Source organism: Nyctibius grandis, chromosome 5 (assembly GCF_013368605.1).
Source record: "Nyctibius grandis isolate bNycGra1 chromosome 5, bNycGra1.pri, whole genome shotgun sequence".
Lineage (NCBI taxonomy): Eukaryota > Metazoa > Chordata > Aves > Nyctibiiformes > Nyctibiidae > Nyctibius > Nyctibius grandis.
The window spans coordinates 24,795,516-24,819,794 of record NC_090662.1 but is presented as its reverse complement, the minus strand read 5'-3'; the positions used below and the strand labels follow the sequence as shown (position 1 = coordinate 24,819,794).

The window sequence follows — 24,279 nt, the reverse complement described above, 5'->3', positions numbered from 1 at the left end:
CAAGCTGGTGAAGGGTCTGGAGGGTCTGACCTACAAGGAACGGCTGAGGGAGCTGGGCTTGTTTAGCCTGGAGAAGAGGAGGCTCAGAGGTGACCTTATTGCAGTCTACAACTACCTGAAGGGAGGTTGTAGTGAAGTGGGAGTCAGCCTCTTCTCCTAGGCAACTAGCGATAGGACAAGAGGACATAGCCTCAAGCTTCGTCAGGGGAGGTTCAGGTTGGACATTAGGAAGAATTTCTTCTCAGCAAGGGTCATTAGACATTGGAACGGGCTGCCCAGGGAGGTGGTGGAGTCACCATCTCTGGATGTGTTTAAGAAAAGACTGGACATGGCACTTAGTGCCATGGTCTAGTTGACATGGTGGTGTCAGGGCAATGGTTGGACTCAATGATCCCAGAGGTCTCTTCCAACCTGATTGATTCTGTAATTCTGTGGGGACAGTCTGCTCCTGAGCCTTTAGGATTTCTTTGTTGAAGAGTGTCCAGCCTTCCTGGACCCCTTTGCCCTTCAGGACTGCCTCCCAAGGGACGAGGCTCCTGAACAGGCCAAAGTCTGCCCTCTGGAAGTTCAAAACAAGAAGAAGAATTTAAAACTTTATCATTTCTTTATCTCTATGCCCAAGACGGTCTCCAACCATCACATCACCCACAAGTCATTCTCTGTTCGCAAGCAACAGGTCCAGCGGGGCACCTTCCCTAGTTGGCTCACTCACCAGCTGTGTCAGGAAGTTATCTTCCACACACTCCGGGAACCTTCTAGACTGTTTCCTCTCTGCTCTATTTTACTTCCAGCAGACATCTGGTAGGTTGAAGTCCCCCACAAGAATAAGGGCCAGCGATTGTGAGACTTCTCCCAGCTGCTTATAGAATATTTCATCTGCCTCTTCATCCTGGCTGGGTGGTCTATAACAGACTCCCATCATGATATCTTCCTTGTTGGCTTTCCCCCTGATTCTTACCCATAAACATTCAGCCCTATCATCATCATCATCAAGCTCTAGAAAATCAAAACCCTCCCTAACATACAGGGCCACCCCACCGCCTCCCCTTCCTTCCCTATCCCTTCTGAAGAGTTTATAGCCATCCATAGCAGTACTCCAGTTGTGCAAGTCATACCACCATGTTTCCATGATGGAAACCATGTCATAGTTTTCCTGCTGCATAATGGCTTCCAGCTCCTCCTGTTTGTTGCCCATGCTGCATGATTCTTTTATTTTTATCTTTTGGGGAGGAGATAATTTTGGAAAGATATTCTTTTTTCCCTTTTAATCTCCAATAATTACTTTCTAAGAGGGAAAAAAAAAAAAACAGTATTTACTACAACCGCTTTAATTTCAGGGGGTAAATAAGAGGCCATTCATTTAACACTCCAAATTCAGTTTTGACCACATAATTGACATGCTTTGGAGATTTTTATTTTTTGTTTCCTGAAGAAACTAAGCTTATGCAATCACACTATCATATTCTGTGTGGATGCATGTAGCCTTTTCAGGCATATTACATGAGGTCTATCAGATTTTTGCACAGTTTTGCCAAATTTGACAGATATAGGTCCAAAAGCTTATTAAGAACATTCATCTTTTGTGAAAGCACAAGGCTGATTAGAGACGAGAGATCCAGTTAGTGGTCTCAATGAGGGAAAGATTAATCTCAGCTTTTGCTAGACACCATAGCATCCACACAGGACAGTAATTTCAAATGCCCCAACAACAGATAAAACTTTAATCAGAATTCTTAACCAATTCAACCATGAAATACCAAGCCATAGTTAATGAGACTACGTTATGCCCCTGCTCACAGAAGTTCTTGTTTCTTTAATGTTTAGAACCAGAAATACCTGTGGTTTAGAAAATCCCAAAGCCTTTTATCTGCTCTCAGGCTCCTACGAAAATTTAATAAATTCAGGAAGCACAGATTGATCAAATGGCTATTAAATAAAATCATCCAGCTACACTCCATGGTCTAGGAAATCCTGATGAATCACTTTGCACATACACCCTGTTCCTTAGGTTCCTTCTGCAAAGTGCCTTTGCCAGAGGCAGAGACCTGAGCTATCTGGACCTTTGATTAGACCCCATTCATTCAGCTGCATTAAGGCTCTTATGTTTTGTGAATTCTGGATAATTACTTTAATCATAATTAAATTTCACTGACCTTTCTTCCAAGAAAAACTCAGACATTTGCTATCCCTTCCCTTAAATAAAATGGTGTCTGCATTTCATAATATTAATAACGGATTGATCAAAACTCCTTGATTTCTTTCCTACAAGAGTTCTTCTATTGGCACAGAATACACATGGGATGAAATACAATCCTGCTAATGAGATGATTAAGTCAGGCACAGTCTGATTGAAATTTTAAATGTCTGGGCCCAAATGGGGACTTCTCAGTCCACTTAAACTGGCTCTCTAGAGAGTTTAGGCAGTCAACAGAAAAATGCAGAGGAACATCTCATTCTCCTATTATACCTCCCTCCTGCAGCAGAACACTCTGCCCCTTTTTGTTAGTGTATATAAATCTGAAAACACTCCATTAGAATCAATGCAGTTTTTCATATAAATATGGGGTCTGATCATAACAAGAGAGAGAGAGAAATAGAAGAAAAGGGGAAAAGAAGAAAGGAAGGAAAGCAAGCAAGTCCAAACCCAACATCAGGAACCTTGATTCCGTTCACTGCAAAAATTAAGGACAGGTGTAATTCCCCTTACTTTACTCTTACAAGAAAACAGAGTGCTTGCTCTCTCACACACACCCTCTCACACTCCTTCTTTCTCTTTTCCTGATGCTCTGAGAGACTTCTATCTTTACTTAGTTGTCTTTGTTTTTTCTTTAAATTGTAATTGGATGATCTTCCAGATTCTGAGTGACTTCTTTGTCACAGGAACTCCTGGAAATATAACCTCTATTTGAGGAAACTAAGAGCTACTAAATTAACAAACGACTAACTACAGATATGACTCTTTGTTCATAGTATAAATCCAGCAACTATTTTTAAGGAATGCTGTAAGAAAATAGGTAAATTTGTATATTCATGTTCTTGTATTTTGTTTTCCGCCAAGTAAGATTCTGAATTTACGAATATTGTTTTTCTCTGTGCGTGTCTCTGAGATTGTGGATCTTAGCCTGCACACATGCTACAGTCAACTTTAGAGATCCCAAATACATAAGTACCACTTGAACTAATTTCCCCAAATCACTTTTTATTTTTACACTATTTCTAAGGATGCATGTGGCTTATAATCACATGCAAAAGCTCTACAGGTAACAGCTCCCTCCCAGCCAGGTGAGCTCGGGCTTCAGCCAGCCTGGAGAGGGCATTCACACACCTCCAAAAATCACCATCCACTGGTGCTAGAGTCACCCCATACTCTAGTGCAAAAGTTAGACGGCCATGCTGACCGTGGTGTAAGATGAAGTAAATCAGCCTCCTGATCACAGCAAGTGTTTCAGGCTTCTCTGAGGACTTTAGTAGACTTGAGGACATGACCTGCTTACAACCAGAAGCCTCCAGCAAGAGCTTTCAAAGGAATGAATTTGGGTGTTTACGAGTTAAGTTGTCTAGGAAAAGATGACAGCTGGAAGGCCATCTGGGGCTCTGACAGAATGGATGGGATACAACTTATGGCATCTTATACTACAGAATTCATCCTCTATTCTTAATCCTTAATTCCTCTTTACCATCAACAAACTGCATCTCTTGTTTTCCTTTTTTCCCCCCTTTCTTGCTCTGAAAGACTGTCATGAGCAAGTATATGAGAAATTAAAACTTTCCACCACAAAGATCTTGTGGTAGTATATAGAGTCTGGAATGCTTTCATTTTACCTAGCACTTTGTCATCAGCTTTGGGACTATGATCTCTGTCTCTATGTTCACACAAGCACCATTCCACTCCCTATTGCCACCACAAACATGTATGCATACACATCTGAAGTTCAGCAACTCAATACAATGAATCAAAAACCCTATAAAAGCAGGAATGACACAGTTTTTGGAGAACATAGCACAGGATGCTGCATCTAAAACAAAATCAAAAGTAACTAACTGCAGCAAAAACTTCTGGCAACTAGCTTAAGCTATGAAATAGTGCAAGTCCACAAGACACCTTTACTTGCTTTCTTTTCATAAGTCTGCCATGGATGAACAAATATCTGCTTTGTTTCTGCCTTCCAAAAGCTCTTTTACTTTGATAAGTGTGTTCCCCTTGTTACATGCCAGCAATCAAAAGTCAAGTAGTTAAAACTGATATTCATTTTTATAATGAACTTGCACTAAATGCAAAATATAGCTTAATATATACCGTTTTAGCATTTTTGTTGTGTCCGTTATCTTAGTCCTACAGGACTTCAGAGAAAGATGTAGTCATATTAAGATTACTTTATTAAACAAATTATAGGTTCTTGCCCTCTATCCCCTCACACTGCCTCTGTGATGGAATGGTTGCTTTCTTTTCCATTTGATGAGCAGTGAACAATAATTTCAGTAAGAATAAAAAAATTGATCGAGCAAATTAATCAGAGAAAGGCTGAAGCTAATCTTGGTATCTCATCATGCTGGCTGTTAGTGGCATTGGTCTTATTTGTATTCTTTCACTGTCTAATTTATTCACACTCATGGAAAGGAATGAATTAGAACGGTGGGAAATTCAGTGCTTGTAGAGTGGAGAATTCATAATGTTGGGTAAGCAAAAGCAACAGCACTGTGTAAACTCTCTCACCATGCTCTCAACTGCACATGGCATAGATTGCTAAAATGGCAAATTGTGAAGATCTCATAACATTGGAATACCTCCCACTAGGAAGTCTGAAGACAACAAAGGCTCTTTTGCACCAACAACTAAGATTTGAGCTCACCTGCAGAGGTGAATGTTTGGTATTACATAAATCTATTTATTGTCTATGTTCTGGTTTTTCAGTTAGTTAACCAAAAGTCCACAAAAGCAGTCACTGAGATGAAATCTGATCTGCCCTATAGTCCGCAAAACTACAACTGTTTCAATAGAAAACCCTTCTAATTGAAAAAGTAACTTAGTATAGAATACTCTCCAAGCTAGAAGATCTGCATTTTTAGTTGTATTTGAAAATCATATCTCATAACTGGAGTGAAAAAACAATATTTGTGGATGTATTTCATTTCTGCTAGTCAAGACAGAGTGAGCTAGAGCATAAGATTTTCTGCATCACCAAAAGCAACATTTACTAAAGACTTGCAATTTCATTTGAATAAATCCATTTAAGATGGAATAAAATTACAGAGTCATCAATCAGAATATCATCTGAAAGAAGTGGGAAATTCATGGCTTGAGAAAAAAAAGAGGATTTGATGGGGCATATGGAAGCCAAGCACAACTCTCATCCTTGGAGCTTGCACAACCGTTCTGACCCCAGAGCCTGAGCAAAACCTAAGAACAACACAGCACGCAAAGAGATCATCCCAGTTTCTGAGTTGGATACCACACAGTCTCAAGCAAATGCATTGAACAGTCCCTTTTATAAACAGATCAAGGTCCATTCTTGAAACTTGTTTTGTTTTCCTTCCCATGAATAAATTAAATCAAATTGGGCAGAATTCAGGGGCTTACTTCCCTGTTCAACAAAACAGACTGCCTGGAGTGTCACTCCCTAACAAAATGTAGTTATGTTTTCTTAAGTACTTTATTAAGGTGAACATAATGTAAACTAAAGGCTGATAATAGATAACAGAAGAAATCCACTTAGCATTTTTCCCCTTTGTTTATGTTCTTTCTTTCCCTTCTTTCATTTCTCATTTTCCCTGTTTTCTTCTGTGTAGACTCTCTGTAATTGGACTAGGGAAAAAAAAGTATTTGGACACAATGTATTTTACCTTTTAAGCCTGTACATAATCTCTCTCTTGCACAAATTTTTCTATGCCTGTCTAACAACTGAAATAACAAATGAGTAAAAAGAGTTATTTAGAAGGAAACAGAAGGCAGCTCTTTAACCCACTACAGAAGTCCTTGAATGCCTTTCACCACTCCTCCTGAGAGGCACCTGAGGTGCAGGTAGCCCAGGGGGGCTTGTCACAAGCTTGCGATGCCTGTGGCAAGTGCACATATGGGAACTGATGCTCTTCCATCACTAACACATTTCCTGAACACATCCAAATGTCCTTCTTTCTTAAAACTGCCTCCTTTGTAATTGCTTATCACAGAAAGACAAAGAAAGTGAAGACAACTCCAGTTAAACTGACCTTAGTTAACAAGCCTTACAATTTCATGGACATTACTGTGGAAAACTGGCCATTACCATTACTCTCTAATTGGGAAGTCGTTCTACATCTGAATTGAACACTCACCATCACTTCAAATCCTCCACCTCCAACTGTGCTCAGATTTTACCAAGGATCACATGGGAAGAAAATCATCTTCAGAGTCCCATGACTTTAACAGCCTCTGTACAGACATCACTGTTAACTCATGTACATCTGATTAAATAAAATAACAAAACAATGAAGGGATTTAATAATGAAATGCCCACTAACATCAATAAGAGGTCCATAACTAAGTGTAAAAACTTGTGCCACCAATACCGTTTTGTAGATTACTTTTTTATGTTTAAACCAAATTCTTTGCACTTAACTGGAGGAAAAAGAAAAAAAAAATCACATATTTTGCATATGTTTTAGCAACAGAAAGAATATCTTCAGGTTGGCTTCAACTTCTCAGTTCTGTGAAAGGGACATTATACTTTGCAAAACAAATTATTCTGGAAAAAAAATTAAAACTTTAACCAATTAAAATAATTTAACTTAAATAATATTTCTACCTCCTGAATAAGCACTGAAAGGATTTAATCCATAAAATACTACCATATAATGGAAGTAATTATGTGGTTTGACAATTCTTATAAATTGAGCAGTGCGATTATCTGCACTTCATTAAGTGCATTAACATGTTGGGTAAAATACTTATAATTGTATCACTCAATTTACTGGCCTTAGCAAATGTTGTAAAGCATCTCACAGCAAATCCAGTATGCTACCAAAATATATTACAATACACCAGCCAGAGCGTACATAAAAGTACTGCCCTCTTCTGGCTAGTATCTGAACATAGGAGTGAATAGGGTCTCTGGTTTATGGGATTGTGCTTTATTCCCGTCATCCCTGGGAAATTTTAAAAAGTTATCAATCATATGCAACAAGGACAGCACTGAAGACCTGGGCAGGCTCCGTTGAGTTATACAGCCTCTCATTCTACCATGAAAGTTGGATTTCATGGTACTCATGCCAAACTTCAGCCTAAATGTTAATAAAATGGAGTTTGTTTATTTCCTGGGACTGCACAATACCATTCTCTCTCATCCTTCTGAGGCTTTTATAGGAAAGCTGCCACTATGGGTTTCCCTGCATCCCAGGTAGCACTGGTGAAGTTAAAGAAGATGTAATTCTCTCAAACGTTATAGACTCTCTTAGACGTTCCAGGATGTGCATGCTGTTTTAAAGGGAGCAGGCTGCACAGAAGAGAAATACAAAGACACACACACACACCCCCCCCTCAAAATACAGGAAAAGAAGTAAAGAGGAAAATAGGAATGCCCACAAAAATAAACAACTTCACTACAAATTTTTTTGAAAGAAAGCAGATCTTGTCTTGATACTCCTGAAAAGAAGTGTGATTGTTCTTTTTTTAGAGAGCATCTACATCCATGGGATTAAGGACATCCTGCAAATGTCATTGATAATTTAATGACAAATATTACCAGCATAAACATTTTCAGGAGTGATTGAGGTGGTGGGATAGTTTTGCTTTTCTTATCCACTCACCCCCAAACATTTGCAAATTCCATAGGTGCCTGCACTTCAATGGACTCAGTTCTCAATTTGGAAATCTATTACTACCTTGTTCTTTTGTTTACAAAGGTTTCGAAATTTTATTCCTCCTTCTATGACCAATCACACCATTTTGGCAGGCAACCCAAGGAGAAGCTGATTTATGAAGGCATATGAAGGGTATTCTGCATTTCTGTATAGTATGCTCAGTATGTACATGGCAGGAAGTTTTCTGGACGCATACAGCTGCAGCAGCACATAGGGATTTATCTACATGATACCTCTGCTACTCAAGGGTATTGTTTTGTAACTCATTCTCTTGATTAATTGTCTAGTCAAAATATCCTGCTTTAATTAACAATGTTAAAAAAAGAGATCAGAATTTTTGTTAGAATTTCAGCATTAAAACAATTATTTCTATTTCAGTTTCTTGTAAAAAGTGATGAAAAGCCACTAATCATTCTATATTGAAGAAATGCTAAAAAGTAGAGGAACAACCAACACTATTTCCATCATAGAAAGTCCTTGAGAGGACAGAGTTTTGACCTAAGCTTCTTTTCTGGTAGTTACATTTTTTATAATCTGTAAGGTTTCACAATACGCATATATCTGCATCACAATTTATAGTGGTGCTATCACAGCTTGTAATTTGCATAAAAGTGATGCATTTCTACCAGAAAAAAATTCAATGTAGGAGTCTTTCCAACTATTAGTGAAGCATACACATATGCCTGTTTTTTCTGGAATGAGTAATAGCAACTCTTTGAAATACTATTTTCTTTGAACAGAATTCTTTGGAGCTCTGTGGCCAGTTCATTAGGTAACAGAATTGAAGGAATGGCTTGTAGCTGATTGTTGGAGCGAGTCCAGAGGAGGGCGACCAAGCTGGTGAAGGGTCTGGAGGGTCTGACCTACAAGGAACGGCTGAGGGAGCTGGGCTTGTTTAGCCTGGAGAAGAGGAGGCTCAGAGGTGACCTTATTGCAGTCTACAACTACCTGAAGGGAGGTTGTAGTGAAGTGGGAGTTGGCCTCTTCTCCCGGGCAACTAGCGATAGGACAAGAGGACACAGCCTCAAGCTTCGCCAGGGGAGGTTCAGGTTGGACATTAGGAAGAATTTCTTTTCAGAAAGGGTTATTAGACATTGGAATGGGCTGCCCAGGGAGGTGGTGGAGTCACTATCTCTGGATGTGTTTAAGAAAAGACTGGACATGGCACTTAGTGCCACGGTCTAGTTGACAGGGTGGTGTCAGGGCAACGGTTGGACTCGATGATCCCTGAGGTCTCTTCCAACCTGATTGATTCTGTGATAAGGGTTACCCCAGCCCAAAGGTATGCAGACTCATGCAAGCATCCAAGAGAGAGCTGTTACTGCTAAGCTACTCCACTGCAAGTTTAGTAGCAAACGTGTTTTTACTGTGACTCAGTGCACAATATGGCCCTCTGCCCTTCAATGCAAGAAAGAAAATAAATAAAATGAAGACGAGAATGTTGCTTTGACATTTCCAATCAGACATTCTTCGATTGTAATCTCGCAAGAATATTGTCAGCATTGCAACATTCAACTCATTCAACTCTTTTACATCATGCAGATGAGCAAAGCTCAAGTGTCTTGTTTTAGCATAGCATATTAAAAATAACAGTCAGTGACAACTGCAAACTGTTGGTTGTCATACAAGCCCTGGATACTTCTGTACTGGAGGGTAGGGGGGAGGAAAGATTAGAACAAGTAGGAAAAGTCATAAAGAAATAAAAAAGAAGTGAAGCTCCTAGTGATAAGGCCCAGAACACACTGGCATTTATCATAACATAAAGGAAGAATAATAGTGGGCTTCTCTTCATTAGGCCGTGGTTTGGTTTTTATTTAAATTATCTTTTTTTATCTCTTAGACCTCCCCAAAAAATCACAGAAAACCAATCATAATGCTAAGTTTCGTAAGTTCTAATAAGTTTTTCCAGTCTTAAAACATCTGCCCTGAAGCTATAACAGACTGAGGAGACTTGACTATGTATATATCCTACTATTGAAGATATAGTCACATACGTCACAGCACAGCACATAACATAATATGCATAAAGTCACATATCATGTTATGTAAACATACAGAATGATAAATTGATATCTTCTTGCTTTGCTTTCTCTTCAGAGAAAAAAAACAAAACACTCTCTGCTTTAACAGCTTCCTAGATCTCGATAGAACTGCCCAGGAAAGCAGGCAATATATCATGTACATACGCTATTTATTAGCTATTCTCAAAACAGAATTTGGCCTGAGGAAGGAACGAAAGCTGATTATTGGGTAGCATTAAGCTTTATGATTATTTTTTTCTGACAGATATCACCATTTAGCCAAAATTTATGAAAATCTTGAAAATAAACAGTTTCAATTGTATTTTTGTCATTTTTTCTTTCTAATGTGAGAAGACATAATTGCAAAGACATCAGACAAAACACATTTTCTGTTTCATTTTACAGATTTTTAAAAATAAAATTATACTGAAATCTGAACAAAACATGCTTCAGCTGAACTGTAATGCAGAAGAAGTTTGTATAAAAAATGTAATGCAATTTCCCTCTGTCTCAATTCATAATGAAATTATCAGTTCTCAAAAGTTCTAAAGAGAAATTCCAAGTTTCATTTAGGGCTCGTCTAATACTTGAAAGACTTTAGTTCCCTGTTACATGGGCTTTCTATGTGACTGAGTCAGTGGCTTCACATACAGTTGAATGATAACAAGAATGGAACTTAGCATATGTTGAAAGTTTACCTTCACCGTCAAACTACCAGCACTATTGGCTCAATAACAGATAGTATGATCCTACGTAACAGGGAAATGTATATTTAAACCACCTTGAAGAATAAATGCATTCAGGAGGGCCATATAGTCATACAAGATACATTTATAAGGTTCTGATCTCTTTGCATTCTGTTATTATTAGTACTTATATAGAAAGTAACAGTAGTTAGTACAAAACCAGATATATCAGCCTTGCATCTAGAATATTAAAGTTCATAACAAAGTTTTTAGAAGAAAGACTTCAGTAACTTAGGATCAATAGGCAGAAATTGGGGGGTGGGGAGAGGGAAGGGACCTCTAAGGATCAAAAACGACAAATAGAAAGAAACAGTCAAAATTCAGGACTAGTAAAGGTTAATAAACATGTGCTCTAGAACTGCCTACCAGGGTTTGTTTTGTATAACACAACGCTCTTCAAAAAAGGGAGTGGGAGAGTATTGAGCAGAAAGATTGGAAAATGTGAAGACGGCATAAAATTATTTGAAATAAACAAGAGCAGAGAGAGGAGACAAAGTATTCACAAAGCTAGATAAACAAGTATATCATCAAAAAATATTGGCTATTGACAAATGAAAGGGAGTGCACACTGGCAGGAATACCTGGAATTGTTCATGCACATCATTGAGCTCTAAATCAGCTGTAGCCATATGTTAATAAACCTTGAGTGTCAGAACAGGTAGCTTTTGGAAATAATTTGCTTGATATCCAGCAGCCAACAGAAAAAGCTTACAATTTGTCAGAATGTATAAAGAATGGGACTGAGAATAAAAATGAGATTACAATGACACTATGTAAATCAATAGTAAGGCTTTACTTGTAGTGTTCAGTCATAGCTACACAGCTGAAGAGAGATATAAATGAAATAAGGGGTGCAGAAACTGACAACAAAAACTATTAAACTGCAATTACTTCATATCTTCTAACTCAGTGTTCAGATAAGTAAGAAGACGCACTATGAAGGAAGGTAACTGGATTCTCCTGCATACCATTCGTAGCTTCAAAACAAGAGGATATTCAATGAGGCTAAAATGATAACAATAAGAAATTATAATGGGTATAAATTTTCATGCTTTAGGAAAACTAAGCAGCAACTACTAAATACATGGGGTTACAGAACACTCCTTGGATAGGCAGTTCTGTCAGTGTTAGGTAAGATTTTGATATCTTTCTCTTCCGTGTAATTGGGGCCACCACTAGAGACGAGATACTGACTGGCAGTGTCTGACTCAGTCTGACAGTTCCAGTGCTCCATTGTTCAAGCTGCAGCCACAGATCATGAAAGAGCTGATACTAGGAGTATATTGCTAATATTCAATCATGAGGCATTTCTCACACGATTTTTAAGAGGTACAGTTCTCCAGGTAGGAAGCAATGCTCCAAAATGCTGAACATTTAAAACTACTAGAAACCATCTGAACATAGAAAAATGCAATTTTCTCAGTAAACTCAAGAGCCAGGAACTTCTCTTTACCAGATGTAACTTCTTAATGTGAATGAGACTATTGACTGTAGACCAGTGAAGCACAACCAACATTACAATTTAAATACTGTGAACTCTTTGATGTGTTAATGAAAAAGATCATGTGATCATAGAATCATAGAATCATTTTGGTTGGAAAGGACCTTTAAGATCATCAAGTCCAACCGTTAACCTAACACTGCCAAGTCTACCAATAAACCATGGCCCTAAGCACCACATCTACACATCTTTTAAATGCCTCCAGGAATGGTGACTCCACCACCTCCCTGGGCAGCCTGTTCCACTGCTTGATAACCCTTTCGGTGAAGAATTTTTTCCTGATATCGAATCTAAACCTCCCCTGGTGCAACTTGAGGCCGTTTCCTCTTATCCTATGACTTGTTACGTGGGAGAAGAGACTGACACCCACCTCGTTACAACCTCCTTTCAGGTACTTGTATACAGCAATAAGGTCTCCCCTGAGCACCCTCTTCTCCAGACTAAACAACCCCAGTTCCCTCAGCCGCTCCTCATAAGACTTGTGCTCTAGACCCTTCACCAGCTTTGTTGCTCTTCTTTGGACACACTCCAGCACCTCAATGTCTTTCTTGTAGTGAGGGGCCCAAAACTGAACACAGCATTTGAGGTGCGGCCTCACCAGTGCTGAGTACAGGGGGACAATCACTTCCCTAGTCCTGCTGGCCACACTATTTCTGATACAAGCCAGGATGTTCTTGGCCTTCTTGGCCACCTGGGCACACTGCTGGCTTGTATTCAGTCGGCTATCAACTAACACCCCCAGGTCCTTTTCTGCCAGGCAACTTTCCAGCCACTCTTCCCTAAGCCTGTAGCAGTGCATGGGGTTGTTGTGACACAAGTACAGGACCTGACACTTAGCCTTGTTGAACCTCATACAGTTGGCCTCGGCCCATCAATCCAGCCTGTCCACATCCCTCTGCAGAGCCTTCCTACCCTCAAGCAGATCAACACTCCCACCCAATTTGGTGTCATCCGTGAACTTACTGAGGGTGCACTCGATCCCCTCGTCCAGATCATTGATAAAGATATTAAAGAGAACTGGCCCCAATACTGAGCCCTGGGGAACATCACTTGTGACTGGCCGCCAACTGGATATAACTCCATTCACCACAACCCTTTGGGCCTGGCCATCCAGCCAGTTTTTTACGCAGCGAAGCATACACCTGTCCAAGCCATGAGCAGCCAGCTTCTCCAGGAGAATGCTGTGGGAAACAGTGTTAAAGGCTTTAGTAAAGTCCAGGTAGGCAACATCTACAGCCTTTTCCTCATCCACTGAGTCACCTTGTCATAGAAGGAGATCAGGTTAGTCAACAGTAAATACAGCCCAAGCCCACGTCACCACGCTCTTTCCCGTCAACTTTGCTCAGACAGTGCCCTTAAATATAGGATTTCCTTACAAAAGTCTGTGCATGCTGGAAAAGTAAAACCGTTAAATGTTATGTTGGCAAAGTTCACTCACACAGACTCTGATCAAGGATATGCCATGGTCTGAATATTCGATCCCTGATTCAAGTTGAACTCGCAACAATTATTCACACCACTGCAACACAAAAGGTGCCACGTTGAATCTTGTGTGAAAACAAGCTTTCTGCAGAAGTGACAGTAACAGAAGTTTATAAAATAAATAAAGGACAAAGGAGTTCTTAGTTCTTGATAAAGGAGAAAAAAAAAATCTCACTCATTGCAGAATCCATGAAGCTTATGGGACTTATTATTGACAGATTTTTTTTTTTTGAAACAAGTCAAGCACAACCACCATGGAAAATAAGCTGTCAAAGTATTTCCCATAGATCTCCTCTGTCTTACACCACAGTAAAATCATAATGCAAAAACCAAACATGGGCAGCTTTATTCAGACTGCAAATCACGTTGTGTGTCCTTCATGCTTTCCCTTCTAGTATCCTCTTTACAAATACTGTCACTTACAACAAGAATATCCACTGGGATTAACTCTGTTAAAACCCACTTCCTGTTAAAAGGATTGTGTGAAATTTGGTCATAAACAACTGGAATGGCTATATTTTGATCAGACATTTCTGAAGTTTGCTTTCACAGGAGTTATTTCATTATGTGTGAATTATTTGCTCTGGGACTCCTTCCTACCAAAAGAGAGTCACAGAATCGAAGAGAAGCTACAGGCTCTACAGTAATACATACTAATACACAGAACATCAGCACTTGAGAAATTTCACTTCTGTCACTGCAACGATCTGACAGTATATTAATACATATATTTTTATCCTACCTTTTATTTCAGAAATGTTAATAACTGTTCATATGTTCAGAGAGCACCTTTATAATCATAGAGGTCTCAAGCATAGTCTATAGTTTAAGCAGTGATTTCTAAATTTGGCCCAATATTTTGTAGTGAACTTCCTTTTAGAAAGATTTCTCTTATTGATTTAAACCCCAAATAAATATAACACTATCCCTTAGTATTTTTTAAATGCTTATTCACATCTGCTATTAAAAATTACACCTTACATCTTATTTGAAATTGTTTCCCTTAAACTACTGACTTCAGTTTATAGATACTGAAACTTGTAATCCCCAACAACTACTGCAGAGCTCTGCATTTGAAAAACCACTTCATAAAAATGCGTATTCATTATGAACACCACATTATATTTAAACAAAAGTATGCTTTTAATCTAATAAGATTGCTTTCTTAAAATTAGCATCAACACATTTATAATTTTGTTTGCATTTTTACATTTAAAAATCTCGAACTAGGTTCTACTAACAAGCCATTGCACTAAAAGCATTTCTGAAACAAAACTTTTTTTCCTGGGCATTTTTAGCATTCTTCGAATTTGTGCTCACAACCAATGCAAATATCTGGTGTTGATGTGAAATAAACAGGGAAAAAAAAAGTCATATAGTCCAATGACTTCTATAGTATTTATAGGAGTAAGTTAAATATGTCAGTATACACATAAAGGTGCAGAGATCCTCCATATTATAATAAGCTTTTAACGTTTCTTTTTCAGAGTTTTCTAAATGTTCTAAATTCACCACAGCAGGCATCACTGTGGAAATATACTGGTCCTTGCTCTGAGGAGCTTTTTTGTCCCAGCTATCCAAGTGCTGACTGTTATAAGCAAAATGAAATCAGCTTCAGACTCAGAAGAGATTCAATATCACAGCTATTTGGTAACTGTACTATATAAAAATAGCTAATGAACTCAGTCTTGACCACAGTTCACATCCCAGCTGGCATGAGACAATAAATACCAGTGGGCAAAACCAAGAAGTGTGAGGTCTTCCTACTCTGAGCCCTGTTGGCAGCCTCAGAGACAACCTTCCTGTGCATTTAATCCTTTGCTAACCCCCATGAGATTCAGGGAAGTATTCACTGACTTCTTTCAGTTTCAAGCACATACAGAAGTCCCTATTTCTTGCCCAGGCCTTCCTTCCAGAATCAAACTACAAACTGTCTCCTGTGGAATAAAAATAATTTGTACAAGTCGGGGAACAAGGGGAAGTGTTTAGCATACAAACATATCCCTTGTAGCATAGGGATGGTATCTATCCTTAGCTCCGGACTAAAGCCTCCTTAGGACCCCCTTTGCCAACTCTATAACTACTTAGTTCACTCCAGAGGTATTAAAGTATAATGGTGGTTTGAAATATATGACAACATTGCTTAGACAATCCATGAAAAAATTATATTGTCTGTAAATTACTTAGGCTTCTTTGTAACTGTTTCTAGCATTTTTTTGTCATAATACCTTAAAAGCACCCCTATGAGAGATATTGTTGCTTGAGTTGGCCACAAGAATAGGAAATCTGAACCGAATACAACTCTTTCGAGCTTATCAGCGAATCTGTTCCACACTGGTTAAGGAAGCAAGGTTGACTATGTAACTGTTGTCACTGCTGTCCACAGTGTGGTACATACTCTTTGGGGCAGGGACAAAACCCAGTTCTATAGAAGCTTTCTGCCTTTCCTGACCCCCCTCCACTGTAGCTAGTAAGCTTTCTACAGGAGCTTTAAAAAGTGCCTCAACTAATTGACTGAAGAAGAAACCCCTCAAGAGCTATTAGTGATAAAGAAGTCCCTCTTCCAACAACCACTGGAGGCTCAGAGAGCACACCAGCAAAGTACCACTGTATGCTTACTGCTCTGAGATACCTCCCTAAAACTACAGAGAAAAAAACATAATTAAAGCTGAAGAATATCATATTGATTAGCAACACTGAAAGAAATTTAAATGGTCCTTCATTATAAATCCCTAAAAATTACAGTTTTTTATCAGGTACTAATTGGTATAAATATTAAAAACTTCAGGAATAATTTTCAAGCTTTTGCAGTATTAATACACCTACCATCTGATTTTGTAATTTTTCAAACATTACTTTGAAGCTCCTGTAGCCAATTATGTAGTGTTATTATTAATTACAGCTTGCAGCTTGAAATACAGTGTTATCAATAGAGTTCAGCTGCATAAACATAAAAGTAAAACTAAAAATTGAATTAAACTGTTTCTCCTTTGTGAGGGTATGTTAGAATAGTATTAGTTGTGAAAATTAATTTGTTAAGCTTGAAACCAGTCTTTAAAGCAAAAATATCTCTGGGAAAAAGGTTACATTTCACGTATTTCTTCAGTCTTCACGTTGCAAGATTTTTTAATCTCCTATTAAATAACCTCTTGGGGAGGACAAAAAAAAGAAAGTCTATTCATCAGCTTACTTAATGAGATATAAAAAGCTTTAGCTTTATATCAAAGGTATACAAAGATTACTGCAGGAAATGTGAATTAAACTTAACAGCAATCCATCTTATTTATTTCTAAATTATCAATGAATAATCTAAGTGGAGAGGAAAGGTTACACACCCTTAAGTTTTATTTTCCTGCTCAATCCTCCCTCCCCACTTCCCACTAAGCTTTCACTTTATCCATTGAAAGCTTTAGACATTGAAAACATATTAAAGGTAAGAAGTAATCCAATTATTTGGAGAAAAGCAGAGATACAATGCACAACTATAGACACCCAAAAAAAATGACAAGAGACAAAGATGACCTAAGAACTATGTCAAAGAAATGTCACAGAACATTCTCTATGTAAACAAAATATAGCTAGCTATGTTAAAGTCTGAAACAATTTAAATAAAGCTGTAGCACTCATTCAGTATATGTATTCACTACAATTAAGTGTATAGTTATCAGTGTGACTCTAATGGTAAAACATTATGAAGGATCATAAAGTAACTGCGGTGCCTTCTCAGAAAAATACTATTAACTGCAATACACCAGGACAAAAGGGAGTAGGTGAAACTACAAAACCCTGTTCCTAAAAACAAGCATTCAAGGGTACATGCTGATATTAGGTACACCATTCTGTGCTGGGGTAAAGGTGCTACAAAGTTATGTCATTTTGGCTCAGTCAAAGATCTGGTCCTAAACCCTCTTGGCTGTCTTCTTTACACCCCTGGCAAGATGTTCAAAACTGACTTATAAGGAAAAAAGGGGCAAGCAATGCCAAAGTTCCTCACCTATACTTCATGACCAGCTACAGTTCCCTGCCTTTATCATCTTTACCTCCTCTTCTCATAGTTTCATAAGTGTTTCACTGTCAGCATCCATCAGTGCTTGTGTCAATTTTTTGTTGACCGCTAGTGGAGATAAATCTGTCATGTAGCATTTCATATACTATTTGTGGATTTGTAACGTTTTCCAGTACAAACATTGCACTAGCTGAGCAAGTATTCTGACACCAAAGAGATTTTTCTGAAACAAATGGTTTTGTATTCTGTAAAAAAGTGAAAACAACCCCATGATTTTCTTTCTGACGGTAAAATCATTTGGTGTCTAATAGCAGGGGGAATGAACCAATAAAAGAAGTCTGATTAGAGACTTTCCAACATTTATTTTCTCAAACGTCATTAACAGCAAAGTAAATAGAAGAGCAATATTCAGCGTGACAGTTTGATGAGAACTTGGTAAAATGTGCTTCCTTCTTTTCCCCTTTTTAGTTTCTCTCTGTGAGTCAAGTTTCCCTCTTTCTAATCCTTAAACTGTTAAGCATTATAATTTTGTATGAATTCATTCCTTTGGCCAATGTACCAAAATTATTTGATCACAATGCCAAAATGATTGTAGTGGTATCATTGATTAACTTTTTAATGAGAGTAGAAAATTCTATAAATTTAATCACTGTCTTCAAACAACAATGCATGGAAGAACTCGTTGGAATAAGTATCATTCCCAATTGTTCTTACAATCATTCTCATGTAAAATATTTAATTTCCAGCTATGCTTTGTCCCAGACAGGATCTTTGTCATTAAAATGAGAGCATATGTAATATATTCTGTGACATGTCAGGGTGGCACCACTTTGACCTTTTCAGTATTCCACATTTCATTTGGGAGCCTGTTCCTTCCTTTCTGCTTCTGTTACTGATCAAGCAATAGAACTTGAACAGAGGGCAAATCAAACTGAAAATTAGAGGCAAAGAGTCAAGCTCACGACAAATAAGTACCTGAAATTATAAGTACATGAAATTAACCTCTACTTCAAAAATATTTAAAACCCTACTCCTTCTTAATTCTTAACTGACTGGAGAAAACTTAAAAAATAATCCAAACAAACAAACAAAAAACCCAACACAACAACAACAACAAAGTTTCCTTATTTATATTTTCAAAACTACTATCTCACATGTCCTCTTAGGCACTGAACTTTTTCAGAAATTAATATTTCAATTTCTTTCACATCCTTTCCTCAAATGTATTGCTTTCCATTATGCTTATCTTCACATTTATTTTGCTTCCAGTTGTTGGCTACTTATCTTAAACAGGACATAAAGTACTCAGAAAGGAGTTGAGCTGACCTATGCATTTGTATGCCAGCAGCACAGGGTGAGCAATGTCCTGATTAGCTTCTCTAAACACACAGTTTATTAACATAGAACTGGTAAGGTTTTGCTGTTTTGTGTGCAGTCTTATACTATGTGATGATTTTTATAAACCTACGTAGACTCTATAATTTCAGACCTCATAATTAGATGCCATTTGAACTTTCCATTTTAAAACCATTTCCAGCCCTATGGTAAAAAGTCTGAGGACAGGGGATAATAGAATCAGGCTGGAAGGGACATTAAGAAATCATCCGATCCACCTCCCAGCCCCAAGGAAGAACTAAGTACATTTATATAATCCCTGGGCAAGTGTTTGTCTAGTGCATTCTCCCAAATCCTCAGCAATGGAGGCTCCAAAATGTACCCAGGCAAGCTGGTCTTATGATTTAATGTCTTAACTGTTAAAACGGGCTTTCTCCAAATCTAAACGGAATCATGCTAGAGATTAATTCCATTACTTCTATTCACAAACACTGTATTTGGATGAACAAGTGGTCCTCTACCTTTCTGTAAAAGAAGAAGCATTTGTCTATTTGAAAACATTATTTTCCATCACCTTCCCTTCTTTGTTAACTCTTCTTCAGGCTAACGAACCACCTTGCTCAGTCACTCCTCACCGACCACCTTTTCAAGATTTGTTATTGTCTTTGTTCTCTCTTGCAGAGTCTCTCACCTTTTGTGATGTAAAGGTCAAAACCTGTACTGAGTCAAAATGCGGTTTCACAACTGCCAGGCAAATTGGAGGATTACTGAAATTATTTTACAGATGGTATGCCCATCTTCATGTTCCAGTAAGACATGAGGAATACAGGCAGGTTATAATTTACTATCATGCTCAGATTTTTGGAGATAGCATTTTCTGACCAGTCTTTCTGTATTCCTCATTGTACAGATCCTTCCTGCTGAAGCACAATGCCTTGCATTTGTCTCTTAAATTGCATACTACTTTTTCAGACCACATCTTCACTTTTGAGCTCTACAAATCTCTTCCAATACGCCCCTAGTCCTTCCCAGCTTGAAGTCACCTCCAGATTTTACAAGCATATCCTTCATTCCAAGTCCATCTGGACTAAACATGAAAATATTGGCTAGTACCTGATCCAGCATAAACACCTGCCAAATACCACACAACACATTCTTCCTTTTAAACAGAAACCATTGCTAATTACACTCTGAGCAAAGTTTTCTAAATAGGTCTTCATCCAGCGTATGATATTTTCACCTAGATCACAATTCCCAAATTTGCTCAGGAGAATACTGTATGCGACAGTTGAGGTAACACTACTAAATACAAGAGACATGATATCAAGTGCTTCTTCTCCGGCTATAAAGCTGTTATCCTGTCAAAGAAAATTATTAGATGGCTTTGATACTATTTGTTCTTGACAATTCTGCTCTGGCTATGGATCATGTTGCTGTGGTTACATATGATTTACCTGATTATTTACTCCAAAATTTTTCTAGGAATTAAACATTACTTGTCTGTCCTGCCTTTCCTCCACTTTCCTTCTTTAGAACTATTCAAGTCGACAGCCGGCTAAACATGAGCCAGCAGTGTGCCCAGGTGGCCAAGGCCAATGGCATCCTGGCCTCTATTAGGAATAGTGTAGCCAGCCTGTCTAGAGAAGTGATCGTCCCTCTGTACTCGGCACTGGTGAGGCCGCATCTTGAGTACTGTGTTCAGTTCTGGGCCCCGCACTTCAAGAAAGATGTTGAGGTGTTGGAGCGTGTCCAGAGGAGGGCGACCAAGCTGGTGAAGGGTCTGGAGGGTCTGACCTACGAGGAACGGCTGAGGGAGCTGGGCTTGTTTAGCCTGGAGAAGAGGAGGCTCAGAGGTGACCTTATTGCAGTCTACAACTACCTGAAGGGAGGCTGTAGTGAAGTGGGAGTCGGCCTCTTCTCACGGGCAGCTAGCGATAGGACAAGAGGACATAGCCTCAAGCTTCGCCAGGGGAGGTTCAGGTTGGACATTAGGAAGAATTTCTTTTCAGAAAGGGTTATTAGACATTGGAATGGGCTGCCCAGGGAGGTGGTGGAGTCACCATCTCTGGATGTGTTTAAGAAAAGACTGGACATGGCACTTAGTTCCCTGGTGTCAGGGCAACGGTTGGACTCGATGATCCCTGAGGTCTCTTCCAACCTGGTTGATTCTGTGATTCTGTGAAGTCCCTGGTACCCATAATAGTTGGTAAATTGCTATGAACACAGAGATTACCAAAATAAAGTGCTCTAGTACAGAACATAATTCATAAGGAAAAAAAAACAAAAGGAAAAAACAAAACAAAACACACAAATCACCACTTTTTCTGCTTCTTGGTATTACACAGATCTTATAATGGTTAGGGTACCCATTCATGATTTTAATTGCTTTGGATTCATAATCCTTTTAATACCACTTATTTAATTAACCATATAAATATTAATTTTTTATCAAATTATAATGGTCTTTTTTTTATTCTAGGGTTGATCAAGATCCAACCTCCACAAGTCACTGTGATTAGAATGAAATCACAGTTGTTCTTGCACTCATCTAAAGAACTCTCATATTTCTGGAAATGGGAAACAGTAAAAAAGTCCTGAGCACTTTATTTGTCTACTTCCAGAACTCAGCAGAACTAGCTTGGCTGCAGATAGTTTCAAGAAAAAGTGATTTTTCAGCCAATGAACTACTCAGTGAATGTCTGGGGCAGCCAATCTATTCACTGCTGTATTTGACACAATAGATAAACCGTCTCTTTCAGATATGAACTGTGGAAGCATTACCCATGCCTTTGCTAACTCCAGATCAAACCATTGTATTGTAGTCAGCCTTGGCCCTCCCATTAAGACATCTAGGATCTGACAGCATTGATTAGAAGCTAGAAATAGAATATTTATTAGTTAACTGATCAAGCATGTTATACACACCAGTTCCCTAATGGCATGAATCACTGTGCTTTTGTCTTACTGTCAAATTGTTCTGAGTAACCAGTAACCTTTACGGTTCAAGCATAAATACTTGAGACACACATGTGCCTTCCTATATGATTGAGATGGTCTCTGTATTTACGTGCAGTTATTGAAAATGGAAGATATTATCATACTTTCTCACCCAAGCTGACTTGAAAGAACCAGAGTTCATATGTACCTGCCCTGAAAGTCAAATCCAGTAGATTAGATTAATCCAGGCTTTCTGAGGAAGGACAGGAAGGCTGTTTGCAATTTTTGTAATTTTTTTGGAAAGGATATTATTTTGTGTCATTTAACACTGCACTTAGTGAAAGACTCCGCCCTCTTTCAAACCACCTTCTACTCATCATCTTATTCCTTGGTGTCCAAAACCTACTGCTCCTGAGAAATAGCCATTTTTTCAGGCCAGAAATAACTATGGAAGTGTGGGGGAAAAAAATAAGATCAAAGGGACTTGAATATATTTCCCATAATAATGCCTGTATTTATATAGCACATTTCATCTTGAAGGAAAAACAACAAGGTTATGTCTTTGTACTTCACAGATTTTTTTGTCGTTTTTCAAATTCATCAAAATTAAAAACCCTAGATTCATCAGTGCTGAAACATGGAAAATTAGGTCTCATTGGATAATGATTTTCCTAAGCTAAATCAATTGCATCTCCTCAAATCTGGCTGTAATTCAGCTGGTGGTTGCTTCTTGCCCCTAACTCATCAAGGAGCTCCCCCTTTCCAAAAATGGCAAGAGACATACATTTTTTGCCTCTCTCAGGAGCTCTTCTTAAATTACTGCCAGAACTGCCACCTTGGCAGACGCACGAGCAGCAAAATCATCCATAAACCCCTGCACTTAAGTCCAAGTAGCACACCTGCAGATGTTCTGGTCACACTGTGTAGACCTAGGCAGAGCTCAGCGATGCTCTGTAACCCAGCAGCTATAAATACAAAACCTGATAAACATATACTCACCAGTTTCTCTGGAGATCTGGGTGAATGCCTCCACGCCGCTCTCTCCATAGTTGCCTTCAGAAGCCAATGTCGACACGTAGTTCCACCCAAGGGCCGTCACGATGTCAACCATGGCCTGTGCTTGGTAGGAGTCCGGTGGGACCACTCGAGAGAAGTAGTCATACCTGGTGTTATCGCTCAGTTCTGGAGCTGTAGATGCATAGCTGATTTGAGGTATCTGCAAACAGAATGACAAGTCATTCGAGCCAGTCTAATACCATTTTACACTATATACTTGTATGTTTGAAAGGCTTAAAATAGATTACGCACAAGCATTGTGCAGAACTGAATATCTTGTTTTAATTAGATCAACTGATCAGAAAGCATCTCAGGTTTTGTAAAATGTCAGGTCTTATTGTATAACACTCTCACCAAGAAATAACGCATTCTGCTTTTCTCCAGATGTCGTGATTCTTGACATGTAAGTGTAACAACTTCTTTTTTGATCCTTGTTCTGATAGGAACAGGTGAAGAAAAAAAGAAAAAAAAAGGAGGAATTCTTACTATTACTGCAGAAGATGAAAAGGTCAGTTTTGATGACTGTGATTCTTAAAAATGCTACACTTAAATTAGCTGAGTAAAATGTATATTACTTCCATTTCATTGTTTTGTTTATTTGTGTATGTACAAGTGTGCTCTCCCATTTTATTCCTCTTTTCAAGCCTTCTCTGTCATAGGTTTTTCATTTTCCAACTTTAATATGGTGTTGTGCATGATTTAAGAATATGGAGACTATGTAGTTAATACCAAAAGCTATCATCTGATGAAAAAACAAAACAAAAAATATTATCTGCATACCATATATAGAGAGAGAAGGAGAAAGGTTACAAGGATGGTAATCTCCACAGAAACTTCTGCAATATTCTTTGTAGAAACAAAAAAACAACAACAAAAAAACACTAAATAACTGAAATACATTTTTTAAATAAATTACTATTTTCATAGGAAAAAAAAATAGGGTGATTTTCTATTAACTCTTGCCTTAAATAAATAGTTTGACAATGTCCAGAAGAAGCTATCTGTAAGCAATATTGAATTATTCTGAAGAGTATTTTGGTGCAAGAAAGTTTAATTAACATTTATAATAACTTAAAAGGGGAATGATTTTCTTACTCAAAATGGTAATATTGATGAAATAGTCACTAGATTGAAATGAAAGATACTCCAGATATTGCATGGCATTTGCAATCTATATTAATAACAGGTGCTTAATTCACATCTTACAAAACATAAAATAGTCTTCAAGAAAACAAGCTGAACAGAGTTCCAAAATTGATTCTGTTGAGAACCAGTTTTAGCAGTCCCAGATAACAGGTGATCTGGTAAATGCTCACTATCATATTAGATGCTATAGTAGAAGGTTTCAGTGCAACCCTT

The 24,279-nt window shown here is 38.3% G+C and overlaps 1 protein-coding gene across 1 annotated transcript in view; it reads right to left on the bottom strand.

The window, feature by feature from the left end:
• Positions 1-24,279, bottom strand: part of GRM8 (glutamate metabotropic receptor 8) — a 379,997-nt gene that overhangs the window by 296,167 nt on the left and 59,551 nt on the right. Inside the window, exon 2 of the mRNA XM_068400373.1 lies at positions 22,864-23,080. Coding sequence (XP_068256474.1) covers positions 22,864-23,080 — 217 coding nt within the window. The remainder of the gene's footprint in view (positions 1-22,863; positions 23,081-24,279) is intronic.